General features: G+C 40.1%; 1 protein-coding gene across 4 annotated transcripts in view; it reads right to left on the reverse strand.

Annotated features, from left to right (window-relative positions):
• Positions 1-17,566, reverse strand: part of DIS3L2 (DIS3 like 3'-5' exoribonuclease 2) — a 392,467-nt gene that overhangs the window by 334,246 nt on the left and 40,655 nt on the right. For 3 of the 4 annotated variants that reach the window (XM_012434086.2, XM_012434085.3, XM_012434087.3), the window contains exons 2-3: positions 5,962-6,106; positions 4,946-5,103 (exon numbers count right to left, since the gene is read on the reverse strand). In XM_012434086.2, the coding sequence (XP_012289509.2) occupies positions 4,946-5,103; positions 5,962-6,013 (210 nt within the window). In that variant the 5' untranslated portion in view covers positions 6,014-6,106. Of the gene's footprint in view, positions 1-4,945; positions 5,104-5,961; positions 6,107-16,877; positions 16,993-17,566 lie in introns of those variants that run through there. The other variant, XM_012434084.3, reaches the window with a different exon arrangement.

The raw sequence follows: 17,566 nt of genomic DNA on the forward strand, positions 1-17,566 counted from the left end.
CAACCACTGTGAACAGTCTCTCTCTCTGTTTGTCACAGTCAGCACCAGGGCCTCTTCACTCATGCATGCCAGCTGTACGTCTCACCCAAAAACTCAGCACCACATTCCAACCCTTGCTCTTCTCTGTCTTGGTTAATGGCAACATCATCCAGCTAGCTGTTCAACTCAAAAACTCAGCAGGCATCAGTGATGTCTCCCTCTTCCTCACCTTCCATATCTAATCATGTCATATCAGTTCTAGCCCCACATCCATCCATCCACTTCTCTTCATCTTCACTGCCACCTTCTTGTTCCCATCTCCATGTTTTCTGACCTGGTTTACTTTGATAGCTTCCTGAGTGGCCTCTCAGCTTCCAATCTAGTCTATTCATCTCACAATTCCCAAAGAGATATGTTCAAAGCATGAAACAGATTGTTTTCTTCTCCTGCTTAACAGCCTTCAGTGACTTCCTGCTGCTCTTTGAACAAAATTCAATTCTCCAGCACAGCCTGGAGACCCTATATGACTTGGCTGCTGCCTAACTCTCCACTTGCCCCATAATAGAACTCCCTTTGCTCACAATGTTTCTCAAAACACCAAGCCTTCTTCAGCTTGCTGCTGTTCTACTAATTGAGCTCTCCACCTATGTTCTTCTCCTAATTCTTCAAATGGCTGCTTCATTCTCATCTCAGATACCTCACAGAGAGATCACCTTGTATAGAGGCTTTCCCTAACCACCCTACTAAAGAGGCTCTCTCTAATTATTCTCTCTCGCCTTTCTCATTTCCTTATTAGCAATGATCACAGTCTATAATTTCTTGTCTTTTTCTTTAGCTATTTTTGCCTACCTTCCCAGTGACTTGCCTGTCTTGCTCATTGGTATATGCTTGGCACTGAGTAAGATGTCAAGAAACGTTTGTTGCACTAATTAATTAATTAATGCCTGCAGAGCTAAAGTTCTCTCATCACCCCAGTATTAATGTTATGATTATCATCTCTCCCATCTAAGTGACTGGGCATTCCGCTATAATATCACATCTATTCCCTTCATCTTTAATTCAACCCCAAGCTGATTTTACTCTTTTTTTTTTTTGAGACAGGGTCTCACTCTGTTGCCCGGGCTAGAGACGAGGCATGATCATGGCTTACCACAGCCTCCAACTCCAGGGCTCAAACGATCCTCCTGCCTCAGCCTCTCCAGTAGCTAGGACTACAGGTACACACCACCATGCCTAACTGATTTTTATTTTGTAGAGATAAGTCTCACTATGTTCCCCAGGCTGGTCTTAAACTTCTGGCCTCAAGCAATCCTCCCACCTCAGCCTTCCAAAGTGCTGGGATTACAGGTGTGAGCCACCACACCCTGCCTGATTTCACTCTTAACAAATGGTGGAGATCCTAGAAACTAGCTCATCCTGTCCTCTATCTTCCTGTACCAGGATTTTTTTCAGAGCGCCAATAACAACTTCACACCAATATTCTATTCTAAGAGAAACTCTGACATCATGCCTCAGGCAGCTCTGGGGATGTAGCCTGAACTTTCTTTAGCCAAAGCATCATTTGGGATCCGAAACAGCCAATTCTACCATCTTCATACCCATGTCAACTTGATCATCACCCCAAACTGGAGCCCCTTCCAGGCTTGTCTATCCCCTACTCTCATCTCTCCCAACATCTCAAACAACCTCTCAGTACTCTACCTAAGAAAAGAGAAATAAAATACATTTTTTGATGTGAGAATTTATTATTTTTTTAAACTTCAAAACTACACATACATGATCATGTGTTATTGTTATTGTCAGTTTCAAACTGGAAAGAGTACTGTGGTCTCCTCTTCCCACATAGGAAAAAATACTAATGAAATGTCAAAGTATTAGTTAAGGTATTGAAAACAAAATAAAGATATTCTACCCCTATTTTTTTTTTAATCCCCCTACTATCTCTCAATAAAAGGATTCTTCTCTGGATGGGGAGAAAAAAAAGAGGTCAAAAGAGATGAGTTTGAATACAAAAGTTAACAAAAGTTTCTAAGTATTTCTAATATTTTCTTAATTTATGTTATATTTCTTAATTATATAAACTTAATTTTCTCCATCGGCATTAAAACATCCTTTGTCTGGCCTTTTACCTTACCCAGTAAGGCCAGCACACATAAAGTTTATATCAAGCAGCAGATGGACTCTGTTTCTCTGCCTATGAAAATCTTATTTACAGTGTTGTATATTTCACACGGTGACCTCATATCTGGAACCCATTCCTTTCCCCATCTGCAAAGAACAACTGTTCTCATATGTTGCGGGGGAGGCCCTGGCTGCAGAGTCTCATGATGTCACAGGCCAGGAGAAATCACTTACAAACTCCTGGGTATTAGAGTTGTTATATTGATCAGATTTTTGTTTTGTTTTGTTTTGTTTGAATATCAGCAACTAGTTGCTTCAAAAGCAAAAATTAAAAGGGAGCTGAAGCTAATACCATTGCAGAAAACACTGTCCTCTCCTTATCACTATAGAGGTATAATTCTATAGCCAAAATTCTAGGCTATTTTTCTTTCAAGTTCTAACGACTGAGGTTCCCCCAGCTCTTCTTCAAAAGACAGTAAGTATCTGGATCTTCTATTCAGTCAGTAAGTAAATATTTATTCAATATAAACATATTAAGCATCAGTCAAACGCCAGGCACCGAGCTAACTTCTGGAATAAGACATGACCTTGCTATCAAGGAGACGAACAGTCTATTTGGGGGAAACATAAAAGCCAAGAAATGGTAGTAAGTTTAGAATAAAGGAAAAACAAAAAAGTCAACTACAGGAAAGCAGTAAAATTAAAAGTATAATTTTAATTCTACTTGGAGAATTCAAATGAGGCTTCTCAAAGTGGGTAACATTTAGGCAAGGACTTAAAAGGTAAGTGTGATTATGTCAAGACAGTGGGAGAAAGCATTCCAAGTACCAGGAACAGCATGTACAAAGTCACAGACATCAAGGAGCACAGGTTTTAGAGGAAAAGCCTGGAAGCTCAGGGTGAATAGAGGAGAGTGTTCCTGGAGGAGAGTGCAAGAGGATGAGAATGAGAAGGCACAATGGGTCCTCCTATGTGAAACAAGAGGAGGGCCAAGAAACTTACAGATAAAATGGTGTTTGGGATATGGGCTGAACGATGAAGAGAAAATGAATGGATTAATGAATGGACTAATGTCCAAATACAGCTTCATCTCTCCTAAAAGAGGGCTTGTCAAATAAATCCAGGGAAAGCTTTTTTTTTTTTTTTTTTAAAAAAAAAAACAAAAAACACCAATAGGGCTGGGTATGGTGGCTCACGCCTGTAATCCCAGCACTTTGGGAGGCTGAGGCGGCAGGATCACTTGAGATCAGGAGTTTAAGACTAGCCTGGACAACATGGTGAAACCCCGTCTCTACTAAAAATACAAAAATTAGCTGGGCATGATGGCACGGCTATTTTTACCTCCTGTAATCCTAGCTACTTGGAGGCTGAGGCACGAGAATCACTTGAACCCAGGAGGCAGAGACTGCAATGAGCCATGATTGTGCCACTGCGCTCCAGCCCAGGCAACAGAGCAAGATTTTCTCAATAAATAAATAAATAAATAAAACCACCAATAGTACTCCAAGAATCAGAAAAATCAACTCATTTGTTAAAAACAGTTTTATGGTCAAAAGTCTACATCAATCACATGTGCACTCAACCACAGGTAAATACAGAAAGGTAAAGATACATAAAGATATAGAGAAAGAGAGACAAAAAGAAAGAGAAAATGACAGTATCTGTAAATTGGTTGGATCTTCAGCAAAAAACACAAATACAGAAGCTGGGCTCTCAGAATAAGAGAAAATGGAACACAGCATTTTCAAGTGAGCCAGGTGGCACATGGCAATATTTCTATACTAATGAAAATATTATGAAATAGACTTAATTCACAGAATATGTGGCCCTGTCTCCCTCTCCAGCCTACTACCTGCCTGATGGTTTATACCCAAGAAGGCCTAAGCTGCCACACTCCATGTTGTTTCACAAGTTCACCTTTTCGTTAGCACCGCTGCCTTTCTATACCTCCCACACACACATCACTCACCTGATAGGCTCAAACTAGTCATCCTTCAATACCTACTATGAGGGTCACCCACTACAGGAAGCCTCTCCAGAACCTCATTCTACACAGTTTCCTAGTTTCTCCCCAATATTTTACCACACACCCTGGCCACCCTTTTATCTGAGCACTTGCCGTTTGATCCCCAAATCATCTGTTCACGTGACTGCCTCCCACCACTGGCTGCAAGGTGAAGTACAGAAAGGCAGCCTTGTCTACCTCCATCTCAAAGGCACCCATGCTGCACACTCCTAACTATAACTGTTCCTAGCTGACAATGGATACTCAATAAACATTTGTTCAGCCAAACCAATGAAATAGCTTATAAACATAGTTTATAAACTATAAAGCACTCAACAAATATTGTCTATTGTTGTTTGCTGCTTCCTTTCCAACCTCATCCATTTTTCGTCATTCAGCATCCACATGCTCCAGAAAAACCAAACTATTCAATGTTTCATATATCCAAACCCAATTTCTCACTTCTATTGTAGTAGCTCACACTGGTTCCTCCATTTCTAAAGCTCTCTCTTATCTTCACTTATTCAAACTGCACCAATCCATGGCATGGCTCAAATATGTCACTTCCAATAAAGCATCTAATGGGAAATAGTGGCTCCCTCCTCTCAAATCTCAGAGATCTCTGCCTGTTCCTGTCTTGTGGTGCTTATTACCTCTAAAAGTACTGTAGTTCTAAGAAGTACCTGTTACCTCATCATCTCTGTTATGCCATCATAACAGCACTGCACCTGTTACATCATCATCTCTCTGAAAGCATATAGCACAGAACAGGAAATAGTTTAATAGATTGTTTTGGATTTCACATATTCAGGGAATAGCCTTCCAGTAGATTTTAAGCACCTGGATGAGTGTCCCTCTCTTCAAGCCTTCCGAAACATCCTCCTTGGACATGTAAGTTTCAAACATGCTCTTTTTCTTCCCTCGCGTGGACTTGCTCTTTGACTTTTTGTCACCTGGCGAAGCACCAATGTCATGTGGGCCAGCCACAGCAGACACACCTAGAAACATGAGGCAGCAATCAACTCTTTCCTCAAACATCTGTGTATTTTTAAAACTGGAGCTATTATACCTTTTTAAAATTATTATTTAAAGACACCAACAAGAGACCAAAACACCTGATGGTGATTTTGAACAATCACAAAAAGGAAAGTGTGGCTAAGAAAACATGAATAAAATGTACACAGATGAGACTTGAGTTTTAAATCAGCAAAACAACATGCACGGAACATAATCTGAATAATGAGTTCAGTATCCTTTGCTATTCATAGACACAAACTTTTTAAAAATAGTAATTACTAAAAGATTGCCACTTTTCTAGAGGAAATTGAACAGCTGTACTTAATACAAAATAAGTTATGACAGCAAGAAACACATCTGATTCTAGAATAAATCACACAGGAGAATACTTAACAGGTCACTAAAAGAATTATAGTCGCCCTTAGCCGGGTGCAGTGGCTCACACTTGTAATCCCAGCACTTTGGGAGGCTGAGGCGGATGGATCACAAGGTCAAAAGTTTAAGACCAGACTGGCCAATATGGTGAAACCTTGTCTCTACTAAAAAATACAAAAATTAGCTAGGCATGGTGGCTTGTGCCTGTAATTCCACCTGCTTGGGAAGCTGAGGTAAAAGAATTGCTTGAACCGGGACCCAGGAGGCGGAAGCTGCAGTGAGGTGAGATCGTGCCACTGCACTCCAGCCTGGGCTACAGAGCGAGACTCCATCTCAAAAAAAAAAAAAAAAAAAAAAGAATTATAGTTGGCCTCAGTCCTAAAAGACACCCTCTACTTTACACCCATTCCACTTTTATTTCAGTTCTCCAGTTACTCAGGCAGACTCCATTTTCCTTTTACTACCTGTGGGGGTCTCCAGGGGCCGGAGGTTCATTCTGTGGTCAGGATGGCTCATTATTGGCTCCAAGGTCAGTCTTCTCTCCAGATCCAGGGAAACCTCCACTGCTCAGCTCAGAGTCCCCACCTTGAGCAGCTCTGCTGTCATTCACTGAAACCAAGGAGAGACTGGTAATTGGAGAGCAGTTAAGCTGTAGCCTCCTCTGTCCTCTCAGAAATTTAGTACTTCGATGGCAAAGGCAATGTGGTGCCCCTCCTGGGTTGTGGCATCACATTCTCCTGGGCAGTTAGTCAAGCACACCATCTGTCTCAAGTTTCTTTTCAAGGCTTTCATCCTCACAGGTACCACTAGACTGCTTCTTTGGGTCACTTCAACAAAATATCTCCACAAATGGCACAATGATGTGAAAAATAAGGATTCCTACAGTTCTATTCAGCTTGTGAAATGTACAAAAATATAAAGAAATACAGTTTTGACAGGTGATATAAAGATTAGAATCTAAACACCGTAATGGAGTAGGTACTAAACTGGGGCTCAATATGTGGCATTTACTAAGTCCAGCTCTGGACAAATAATACACCTCTATGAAACCAAGTACGTCAACTCCTTAGAATCCACCAACAAAATCTAATTCATTGTCACAAAACTATTCATTGATGTACAAAACTATGTAGGGAACCTCAGATGATTCACATGCTTTCAAAATATGGCAATACCATAAGTAGACATCTCTTCCCCTACTCTTACCTGCCATCACCTCAAACCAGTTGTCCGATCAGAAGCTCAGACAACTGTGTCTAAGGAATATAAGAGCAGCTGCCAGGATCAGCAGGCTGGAATGTGGGCCCCTGGTCTTCCACCTGGATACTGAACATGTCATCACAACTTCTACTTTCTAGTCTCTACTGGCCACCAGCCCAGGAGTCAAGTCTATATTCGCAAATTTTTGTGGGCAGTCTGTGTTCCCACAAAATGAATCAAGATGTCATTCTGAACACTAGCTTCCATTTCCTCTGTATTTCCCACACACATCCTTCACCAAAATGATGCAATTTCTCTTTAAATTGAAATTAATACTAACTCAGAAGAAAAGCAATGGAGACAAAGGATAATAGGCCACTTAGGGATAGATAAAGAGATTCACAGATAAAGCCAATCCAACTACAAAAAGGGAGAGAAAGAGATGGTCTTATATAAACAGCAAGGGAATGGGAAAGACAGATGGAGGCGTTGAGACTGTCCGAGGGCCTCATACAGAAATGCATTTATCCACTCATTAATTTAACACATATTTCTGCAAGGCACTACACTAGACAGAATGAAGGATAAGTGGAAAGCACTATGTTTTTTTAAAGTGTGGACAAATGTACAGATGATGGTCAAGAAAGAGTAAATCTCCAGGTCAGGAAACGTGAGAGAACTTCAGGAAAAATTTTAAAGAACTAATAGTGTGAGGAAAGCATACTCCTGGCAAAAGGAAATAAAAATAGAAATGCAAACAGAAAATACAGGCAAGTTCTTACAAAATTAATTCCAATTGGATAGAGTCCAACCTATACGAAGGGAGGCAGTGGCAAGGAAATTAAAACAAGCTGGAAGGTCTAAAAAACTAGGTCAGTTTTTCAGAAGCACTAGAGAGTTTTCAAAGCATGAATGAACAGAAGAGAAAAACAACAGATAAGAGTTGTTTCCGGAAAAATTAACCTGGTACAGGACTCAGAGTCATCTGGAGCTGAGAGACTAGCAGCAGATGCATCTTAGGAGAAAACCAGAACAGACGGGTGAAAAGAAAGGAAGACCGGAACTTGAGTCGAGGACACTGAAAAGAAGAGGCCCTTACATGGTATTATACAGGACAAAGTGGCATCACCTAGCAACCAGGCAGGTCTGGAAGTGAGCAAGGAGGGAGTGGTTGTGTGAGATTTCTAGGTAGGAGACTGGGAGTTGGGAAAGTTAGAGAACATGATGAATTCTACTTGGAGTATTATGTACCTCCACATAGAGGGATCCACCAAATACTTGAAAACGGAAGCAAAAGAGAGAGAGAGATTAGCCAGTCATTCGCATAAAGATGGTAAAACAGAGTGTTCAAGAATGGATGAGATTGCCAAGAAAGGGTATGCTGATACAGAGGAGGGCATAGGATAAGGAACCAATAAGCAACATTCCTTTCCCCATGACATCACCGTGAAGGCCTATTAAAACACTGTAGAAGTCCAAGTCCAGGGCACTCTTGCCCTGACAAAATCTGGGTTAGGGCAACATTTAGGAAATGTAAAGAAGTAGAAAATATAACAAAGAAACTAATGAAGATGTAGGAAAAGAACCAACAGAAACAGGTATTAAGAAAACAAAAAGAAAAGAGCTCCCAAATGAGGACAGATCCATGATCAGGGTATGCTCCCACTAGTGACTAAGAATACAAACGAAGGCAGCCTTGGGTGGGGTGAGGGGTCGGGAGCAAACTGGCAACAATCCAAAAACAAGAGCCACAATTAAAAATGGGGCAGTACATGTCAATCCTGATTCAGGCAAAAGTTAAAATTAAGGGGAGTTACTGCCAGTTAAGTGAAATGAGGGGACAGATTTCAAGCCCAGTGTCCCTAGGTCAGCCGCATCTGTATCCTTCCTTCACATCCCAGTTTGTGTGATTAACACCTAACTTGTCTCTCTAACTCAGGAAGACAAGGAATGTTTGGTTGGGTTTGTCATTGTAACTCTTATGGCTCCCACAGCACCTAGGATAGAACAGGTGCTCAAAAGCCACTCCAAATTAATTCAAGAAAGATGTTCAGGAAAACAAAACAAACAAACAAAAAAAAAAACCACTCTATAAATGAATGGATGAGTTTGTTTTCATGAACAAGCAATGAGAACACCAAGCAGAGCAGGGTCATACCAGGAAACTACATTAAAAACAAGTCAGCAAAGTATGGGGAAAGAACGCAGGACTCAAGAAACAAAATTGGCAAAAATAAGCGAGACAACTAGGCAGGCAGTCGACGCCCACATTTGGGTACCAAAGCACTACAAGGAGATGGAAAGATTCTGAGTACATAAAATGCTAAGTAGAAAATGAACAAACAATGGCTGGGCATGGTGCCTCACGCCTGTAATCCTAGCACTTTGGGAGGCTAAGGCGGGCAGATCGCCTGAGCTCAGGAGTTAAAGACCAGCCTGGACAACATGGTGAAACCCCATGTCTACTAAAAACACAAAAAAATTAACTGGGCATGGTGGCACAGGCCTGTAGTCCCAGCTACTCGGGAAGCTGAGGCACAAGAATTGCTTAAACCCAGGAGGTGGAGGTTGCAGTGAGCTGAGATCATGCCACTCCAGCCTGGGTGACAAAGTGAGACTCTGTCTCAAAAAAGAAAATGAACAAACAAGCAATATTCTATTCCCTGTGACATAGTTACAAAGGCCGATTAAGCCTGAAGAAGTCCCTGGGCACTCCTACCCTTACACACTGAAAGCACAGGTAAGTTTCCAATCCTTACTAACTCCCAGAATGAGGGTCACTGATACACTGCCCAACTGCCCACTGGTCCCTAGAAAGAGTGTCCTACCATGGAAATAGCTATACATTCTTAAGAGCTGGGATGACATTAGGATGAACAGGCAATAGTTGTCAATAGCATCACATGGTACAAAAAGGCAGGAAGAATGAGGAATTGGGAAAAGGCACTAGAGCTAAGAGCAAATCTGAAGAAAGCTCCTGGGTGAAATAAATGGTGTCTTCAGACCCTCTATATTCCCCAAAACCTAGCACAATGCATAGTATATAGCAGATGCTCAAAAATTTGAATAAATGAAGCCTATTTGGGACAGAAGTCAGGTTACAACAAATATATACAAGTGAGAAGTATGAGTAGCAGGGCCAGGACTACAATGGGGCATGCCAGGCAGCTAGGGTGCAAAATTTGAAAACGCAAAGTCCTACAAGTACCAATTCCACACTTGCAGAACCCAGGAGTGAGAGCTTCCTAGAATTTTTGTGACTTACGCATCTCACTTGTCTTAGCCTAGCCTCAGTACTTATGAGTATCAAGAGCAAACGGAATGTATGAACCCAGGTAGCGAAAGAAACTCAAAGAGATAAAGTCCAAAGACAGGTTTAAAGAGAGAAAAAGATGAGCCAATGGAAAGCAAGAGATGGGAAAAACAAGCAAAAGATGATTATTGATTAATTTAAATAAATGGACAAGACTAAAATAAATCTCAAAGAGATTAGAAAAATAAACCATTTATCTTACAAATTAGTGAGAAGCACACGGATTAATCAACAAGTAGTATTAAGACACTACTTAACACTATTTTTTAAAAACCAACAAATCCCTACTTCATAACATATTCCAAAGTAAATTTTAGTTTGAATAAAATTTAAATGTTCAAAAATGAGAGACAGAGACAGAGAGACACATACAAAGAAGGAAAGGGAGGGGGCAGGGGACAGGACATCCAGAACCGTTGAATGAGGAGTTTGACAAATATTAACCCCTAAAGCAACAATAAAACTGACAACATTGTTAAAACTATTTAAAGATCTTAATCAATCAAAAAGATTACAACAAATTGAGAAGTGCCGGTCCAAGAGAATCTACTGAATCTTGGTAAGAACAGTGAAAAGTGTGGTGTGTTAGCCTGGAGCTCCTATCATCCCACACTCACTCCCAATTCCTTGGTGCAGAAGCTACCAGGGTCGGACAAGCTGTGATGACTCGCAGCTCCACTGCCAGAGGGAGATAAATTTATCTGGAGAAGAATTCCATGACCATAAGCATTGTCAAAAACAAAAGTGATTTCAAGGGTAAAAAATGAGGGAAATCCAATATTACAGCTAACCTGAGTTTGCAATACCGGTCAGGGCAAGCAACAGATCAGCAGACAAACCAGAAATTTAACATGGAGAACTAAAGAATAAGACAGCCAAACTGCGCCTTGATAAAAATCTATTTTTTCCTGCTGGTCTAAAGACTGTGCACATGTACAAGACTGTAAACACGAAGGAAAGAAATGACAGGGCCACAGCAAGCTACTTATCACTGGAAAAAGATGAGGCCTTGCAAATGGAAAAAATAAAACCCAGAGCAGACTTTCAGAACTCTGAATGCATGCCCCAAGCCTCACAAAAACCATTAACAAAGGGAAGCTCATTGTTTCAAGGAATTTAAACACAAACTCTGACCAATCATAGGCTGACCACTAAGATATGCTGACCCAGGGGGCAAATACTTGACAGTCATACTAAAAAATAAAAACAAGAAAGGAAGAACTAAGCAGAGACATCAGCAGCCACACACACACTTCATGGAGAAACAGACTCCATGGAATTAATTAGTCCATCCAAGTCACTAAACAAATAAAGAGCAACCCCATCTAACTCTAGGGAGAAGGGAATCAAAATAAAGAATATATTATCAAAAATATCCAGTTTTCTGATTCTTCAATGCCTCAAAAAATATATATATATATAAAAAATATATCCAGTTTTCATAAGATATGCAAAGAAACAGAAAAGCGTGACCCATACATGGAAAGGGGACAGTTTCAATAAAAACTGTCTCTAGGGGAGCCTAGATTTTGAAGTTAGCCAATAAGGACTTCAAAGCAGCTATCATAAACATGTTCAAAGAACTAAAAGAAAACACTTTTAAAATAAAGGAAACTATGATGACAATGACTCAGCAAACAAACATCAACAAAGAGAAATTATAAAAAAGAACCAAGTGGAAATTTCAAGTAGAAAGACAACAATTGAAATGAAAAATTCACTAGAGAAGCTCAAGAGGAGAATTAAGCTGACAGAAGAAATAACCAATAAAGTTGAAGGTAGATCAATTAAGATTATACAATCTGAAGAAAAGAAGTACAAAAAATTTTTTAATTCCAAAGTCAAGAACTGTAATGAGTCTCATTCCATTTGTTAAATTTTTGATGTTTGATCATTGACTTATGTTCAGCCTCACCTCACTTTTCCCCTTTTCAACCCACAACTGAGCAGGCTAATAAGAACGTCCACATGTGCCTGGTCTTTGGCCCCAGCAGAAAATTCAAGTTTTGCCAATCCTCAGCCTGCACATGGGAAATCCCCAGCACCCTAGCCATTATAAAGGAATAGTCCATTCCTCAGTCTAACTCAAGGCAGGCCAGACCCACTTGTACTAACCCTACCATCCCCAGAAGTCTCTTGGGTGAATAATAAAATTTCTCTCAAATTTTCTTGGTGTGTGGAGTGCTTCCAGCATAGACATCCTACCTATTAATTGGGAGGGGGTACTTTCTACCTCCACAGGGTGACCATAGAATAGGAATGAAAGAAAGGACATCTCTACAAACCTTACAGAAATTAAAAGGATTATAAAGGAATACAATAAACAACTTTTAAAAAATGGACAAATTCCCAGAAACAAAAATTACTAAAATTGAGCCAAAAAGAAATAGAAAATGTGGCCGGGCGCAGTGGTTCACACCTATAATCCCAAGGCAGGCGATTGCTTGAGTCCAGCAGTTTAAGAACAGCCACAGCAACATGGCAAAACCCCAACTCTATTTTTTAAAAAAAGGAGTACAAAAAATTAGATGGGCATGGTAGCATGTGCCTGTAGGCCCAGCTACTCTGGTGGTTGAGGTGGGAGAATCACCTAAGCCTGGGAGATCAAGGCTGTGGCGAGCTGTGATTACACCACTGAACTCCAGCCCAAGTGACAAGAGTGAGACCCTGTCTCCAAAAAAAAAAAGAAGAAGAAGAAGAAGAAGAAAAACTAGAAAATCTGAATAGACATATAACAAGAAATTGAATTATTAATTTAAAATCTTCCAATAAAGAAAACTTCAGGCTCAAATGTCTTCACTTGTGTATTTTACCAAACATCAAAAAAAGATTATCAATCCTTTAACTCTTCCAGAAAATAGAGAACTCATTCTGTGAGGGCAGTATTCCCTTGATAGAATAGCCAAAGAAAGGCATCAGAAGAGAAAAATTAAAACTTTTAAACAGATAAGACAGTTGATATTTTAAAATTTTCTTCTTGAATCAATTTTATTAATTTGTATTTCTATAGGAATTTCTCAATTTTATCTAATGTTTCATGGTGGGAACAGAATGTTGTTCAAAATATCCTCCTGTATTTTCTTAATACCTGTCCTTTCTAATATGATGAAAGTGTTCTTTATCTAAGCTGGCCAATACGGTAGCCACTAGCTATGTCTTTGGAGAAATTTTAGAGTGACTAGTACAATTGAAACACTGTCAAGTTTAAAACATTTGTATTTCATCTTTATTCGTAATGGATATTCTCTCAGGTTTGTTGGGGAGGAGGTTGGGTTTATTTTTGTATAGAAAGGGTCTCACTCTGTTACCCAGACTGGAGTGCAGTGGCACGATCATAGCTCTGTAACCGGAAACTCCTAGGTTCAAGCAATCCTCCTATCTTAGCCTCCTGAGTAGCTAGGATTACAGGCATATGCCACCACATCCAGCTAATTTTTTATTTTATTTTTTGAAGAGACGTGGTCTCACTACATTGCCCAGGCTGGTCTTAAACTGCTAGGCTCAAGTAATCCTTCCACCTCAGCCTCCTAAACTGGTGGGATTATAGATGTAAGCCACCACACTCAGACTTTCTTAGTTTTAAAATTCTAGACTGTTAGTTATTTACTATCATACTCTAAAGGTATCACACTCCATTGTCTTACAGCCTCCATTGTTTCATTGAAAAGTCAGCCATTACTCTATTTTCAATTATTTATTTTCAAAAATTTATTTGAAAGTATAACATTTTTTTTCACCATCCCAGCAGCTTTTGAAATTCTTCTCTTTATCTTTGATTTTCCACAGATTTACTACACTAGACCAGGGTATGGATTTCTTTTTTATCCTGCTTGGCGTTAATAAGGTTTCTTGAATCTTGTTACTTAATAACTTTAATAAGTCTTAGAACGTTTTTTTAGAAAGTTTTTAGCCATTCTCTATTCAAATATTGCTTCTGCCCATTCTGTTTCAACTCTTTGTCAGGATTCTAATTACACACTTTTGATCTCCTCAATGTCTCTATGTCTCCCTCAATCTCTTCAGTATTTTCCATCCTTTTTTCTCTGAATTTTTCCACTTCACTAATTCTCCCTTCAGCTCTGTCTAATCCTGTTAAACCCATCCATTAAGTTCCCAATTTCAGTTACGTTTTCAAGTCTAAAATTTTCATTTTTTCAAATTTCTAGTTCTCTGCTAAGAATGCTGAATCTTGTCTTTTATATTTGAACAAGGTAAGCATAGTAAATAAAGTCTGCTCCTAAAAACTCTAATATCAGAAGGCCCTATGGATCAATACTATCTTCTGTTGCTTGTACTTGATTTTGTTTGTGCTATGTGATCATGCCATGCCTGATTTTTTTAAATTATGAGCTGGACATTATATTTACAGAATGTTTATGGTAACATTAACAAGTAGTAATGTTACCTTCCAAACAGAATTTACAACAATTGCTTCTGCCAAGCACCTGAGACAATAAATTACCTCAATCTATTTTCAGGGTTTAAAGGTATTCAAAGTGGAGCTACAGTCCCTGTGAGGGCCTGTCTACATCCAACTCACCCCTACTTCTAGGCTGTGGCCCTTCAGGGTACCAATGCCAAATAAGAGTGACTCACCAAGATCACACACAACCCACATTAGCAGGTCCTAAATTCCAATTCCTATCCTTCTGGCATTAAAAGGCTATCAAATGTACTACTCAGGCCAGGCGCAGTGGCTCATGCCTATAATCCCAGCATTTTGGGAGGCCAAGGTGGGTGGATCACTTGAGGCAAGAACTTCGAGACCAGCCTGGGCAACATAGCGAGACCCTGTCTCTACAAAAAATACAAAAATTAGCCAGGTGTAGTGGTGCACACCTGTAGTACTGGCTACTCAGGAGGCTGAGACAGGAGAATCACTTGAGCCTGAGAGGTGGAGGTTGCAGTAAGCCAAGACTGGGCCACTGCACTCCCATCTAGGTGGCAAAAGTGAAACCCTGTGTCAAAAAAAAAAAAAGTACTGCTCAGTTTTTCAGCTGATCCCTCAAAAAAACTCAGCAAATACTGAAGAAAAACAGTCCCAAATACTAACCTTATATCTCTAAACCTTTATTCCCTTTTAGACACACTCTTATTACCTCTCAAATACTTTCAAAGTATTTCTCAATACTTTGAGAGGAAGGGCTGGATTTGGCTGGTGATTCTAGTTGTCTCAAGAAAGATTGGATTCCAATTATTTTCTTTTTTTGAAATGGAGTCTTGCTCTGTCTCCCAGGCTAGAGTGCAGTGGCGTAACCTTGGCTCACTACAATCTCTGCCTTCTGGGTTCAAGTGATTCTCCTGCCTCAACCTCCCGAGTAGCTGGTTATGGGCACCTGCCACCCCACCTGGCTAATCTTTGTATGTTTAGTGGAGACAAGGTTTTACCCTGGTGGCCAGGCTGGTCTTAAACTCCTGACCTCAAGTCATCTACCCACCTCAGCCTCCCAAAGTGCTAGGATTACAGGCATGAGCCACCACACCCAGTGCCATAACTGAGAGTGGAAGTATCAACCTCACTCTTAACTCTCTTATTCCCAACTCTCTCCTATATGGACTCACTCTTCTCCCAGACAAAACATCTCCATACCATCACCTATCCTCCCTTTCCTTTCCATTTTAGAGGTGGAAATGTCCCTATATATTTATAACCTAACCCTCTTAATGTGTGTTCTTCATCCTATTTTAATCTACTCTAGAACTTTAACACACCCATTATTCTTTACACTGGGGTATTCCCAATAGCACACAACCAAAGTAAGAACCTGGCTCTCCTCCCCTTCTGCCCACTTCCAGCTACCAGCTATCATTCCATTTCTCTCATTTCCATCCCTACCAAAGTTTAAAAATATGGTCTGGACTTACCACCTCTATTTCCCCCATTATATACTCTTTGATCTCTTTTGGAATATAACTTCTATACTCATCTCTACAATGAAATAAAGCTTTCTGTATTCCTAGGGAGGGAAATCTTCACTACTTAAATAATGGTATTCTCTCAGTTTGCTTGGTTTTTGTGCAGGATGCCACCGACCAGCTAGCTCTCTGTAATACAAATTCTTCACTCTTGGCCTCCAGGACACATCAGTCTACTGGTTCATCTCTGTCTCTACAATTCACAGATTTCCATACAGACTTCTCTTTTTTTCACTTACCTCTTCAGTTTCTCCCATATACAAGATTCTACTCTTATACCTCATCTCACTTCTCTTTTAAAGAGTTTTTTTTTGTTGTTTTTTGGTTTTTTTTGAGACAGAGTTTTGCTCTTGTTACCCAGGCTGGAGTGCAATGGCGCGATCTCAGCTCACCACAACCTCCGCCTCCTGGGTTCAAGCAATTCTCCTGCCTCAGCCTCCCGAGTAGCTGGGACTACAGGCGTGCACCACCATGCCCAGCTAATTTTTGTATTTTTTAGTAGAGACGGGGTTTCACCTTGTTGACCAGGATGGTCTTGATCTCTTGACCTTGTGATCCACCCGCCTCGGCCTCCCAAAGTGCTGGATTATAGGCGTGAGCCACTGTGCCCGGCCCCTCTTTTAAAGAGTTTTAAATTATCTCCAGCTCTGCTCTTCAAAGCTCTTCTTTAACTTTCCAACATCCTGCTGAGTAATACTAGCAAGCACTTTGAATGCAACATGTTTTTAACTCAATTTATTATTCTCCTCAATACCTGCATACTACATCCAGATTAATGACATCATTATCATCCGTGGGCAGCAACAGTAGACATCTAATCTCTTTTTCTCCATTAGTACTCTATTACCAAATTTTGTCTATTCTATCTTCAAAACATGTCCTAAATAGATTCCTTCCTTTCCAACTTAATTAGATCTGTCTGAATTCAGGTTGTTACAACTGTGTATGTACCATAAAGATGGCAATAGTTTCTCAGCAGGTCTCTCATTCACCAATCTCTTTTCTTCACTCCATGTTTCACCTACAACATAGAAGATATTTTATGAAGTGACTTTTCTTTCTTTCTTTCTTTCTTTCTTTCTTTCTTTCTTTGAGATGGAGTCTGAACACAAAAATTAGCTGGGTGTGGTAGCACATGCCTGTAGTCCCAGCTACTCAGGAGGCTGAGGTGGATGGATCACTTGAGCTTAGGAGGTGGAGGTAGCAGTGAGCCAAGATCACACCACTGCACTCCAGCCTGGGCAACAGAGTGAGACCCAGTCTCAAAAAGAGAAAAAAAACAATAGAAATTTAAAACTAATAAATACAATATCTGAAACAAAAAATTCAGTGGATAAGCTCAATAGCAAAATAGAGGTAAAAGAATAAACACTTAGGGAACTTAAACTTTATCAACAGAAATTATACAACCTGAAAAATGAGAAAGAAGACTGAACAAAAAGATAAAATATTATGGACTTACAGGACAATATCAAAATGTCAAACATAGGGTAATTGGCCAGGCATGATGGCTCACGCCTGTAATCCCAGCACTTTGGGAGGCCAAGGTGGGCAGATGACCTGAGGTCAGGAGTTCAAGACCACCCTGGACAACATGGTGAAACCCCTGACTTTAGAAATACAAAAATTTGCTGTATGTG

This window comes from Aotus nancymaae, unplaced genomic scaffold (genome assembly GCF_030222135.1).
Source record: "Aotus nancymaae isolate 86718 unplaced genomic scaffold, 86718_ANA_hifiasm-v0.15.2.pri h1tg000008l, whole genome shotgun sequence".
Lineage (NCBI taxonomy): Eukaryota > Metazoa > Chordata > Mammalia > Primates > Aotidae > Aotus > Aotus nancymaae.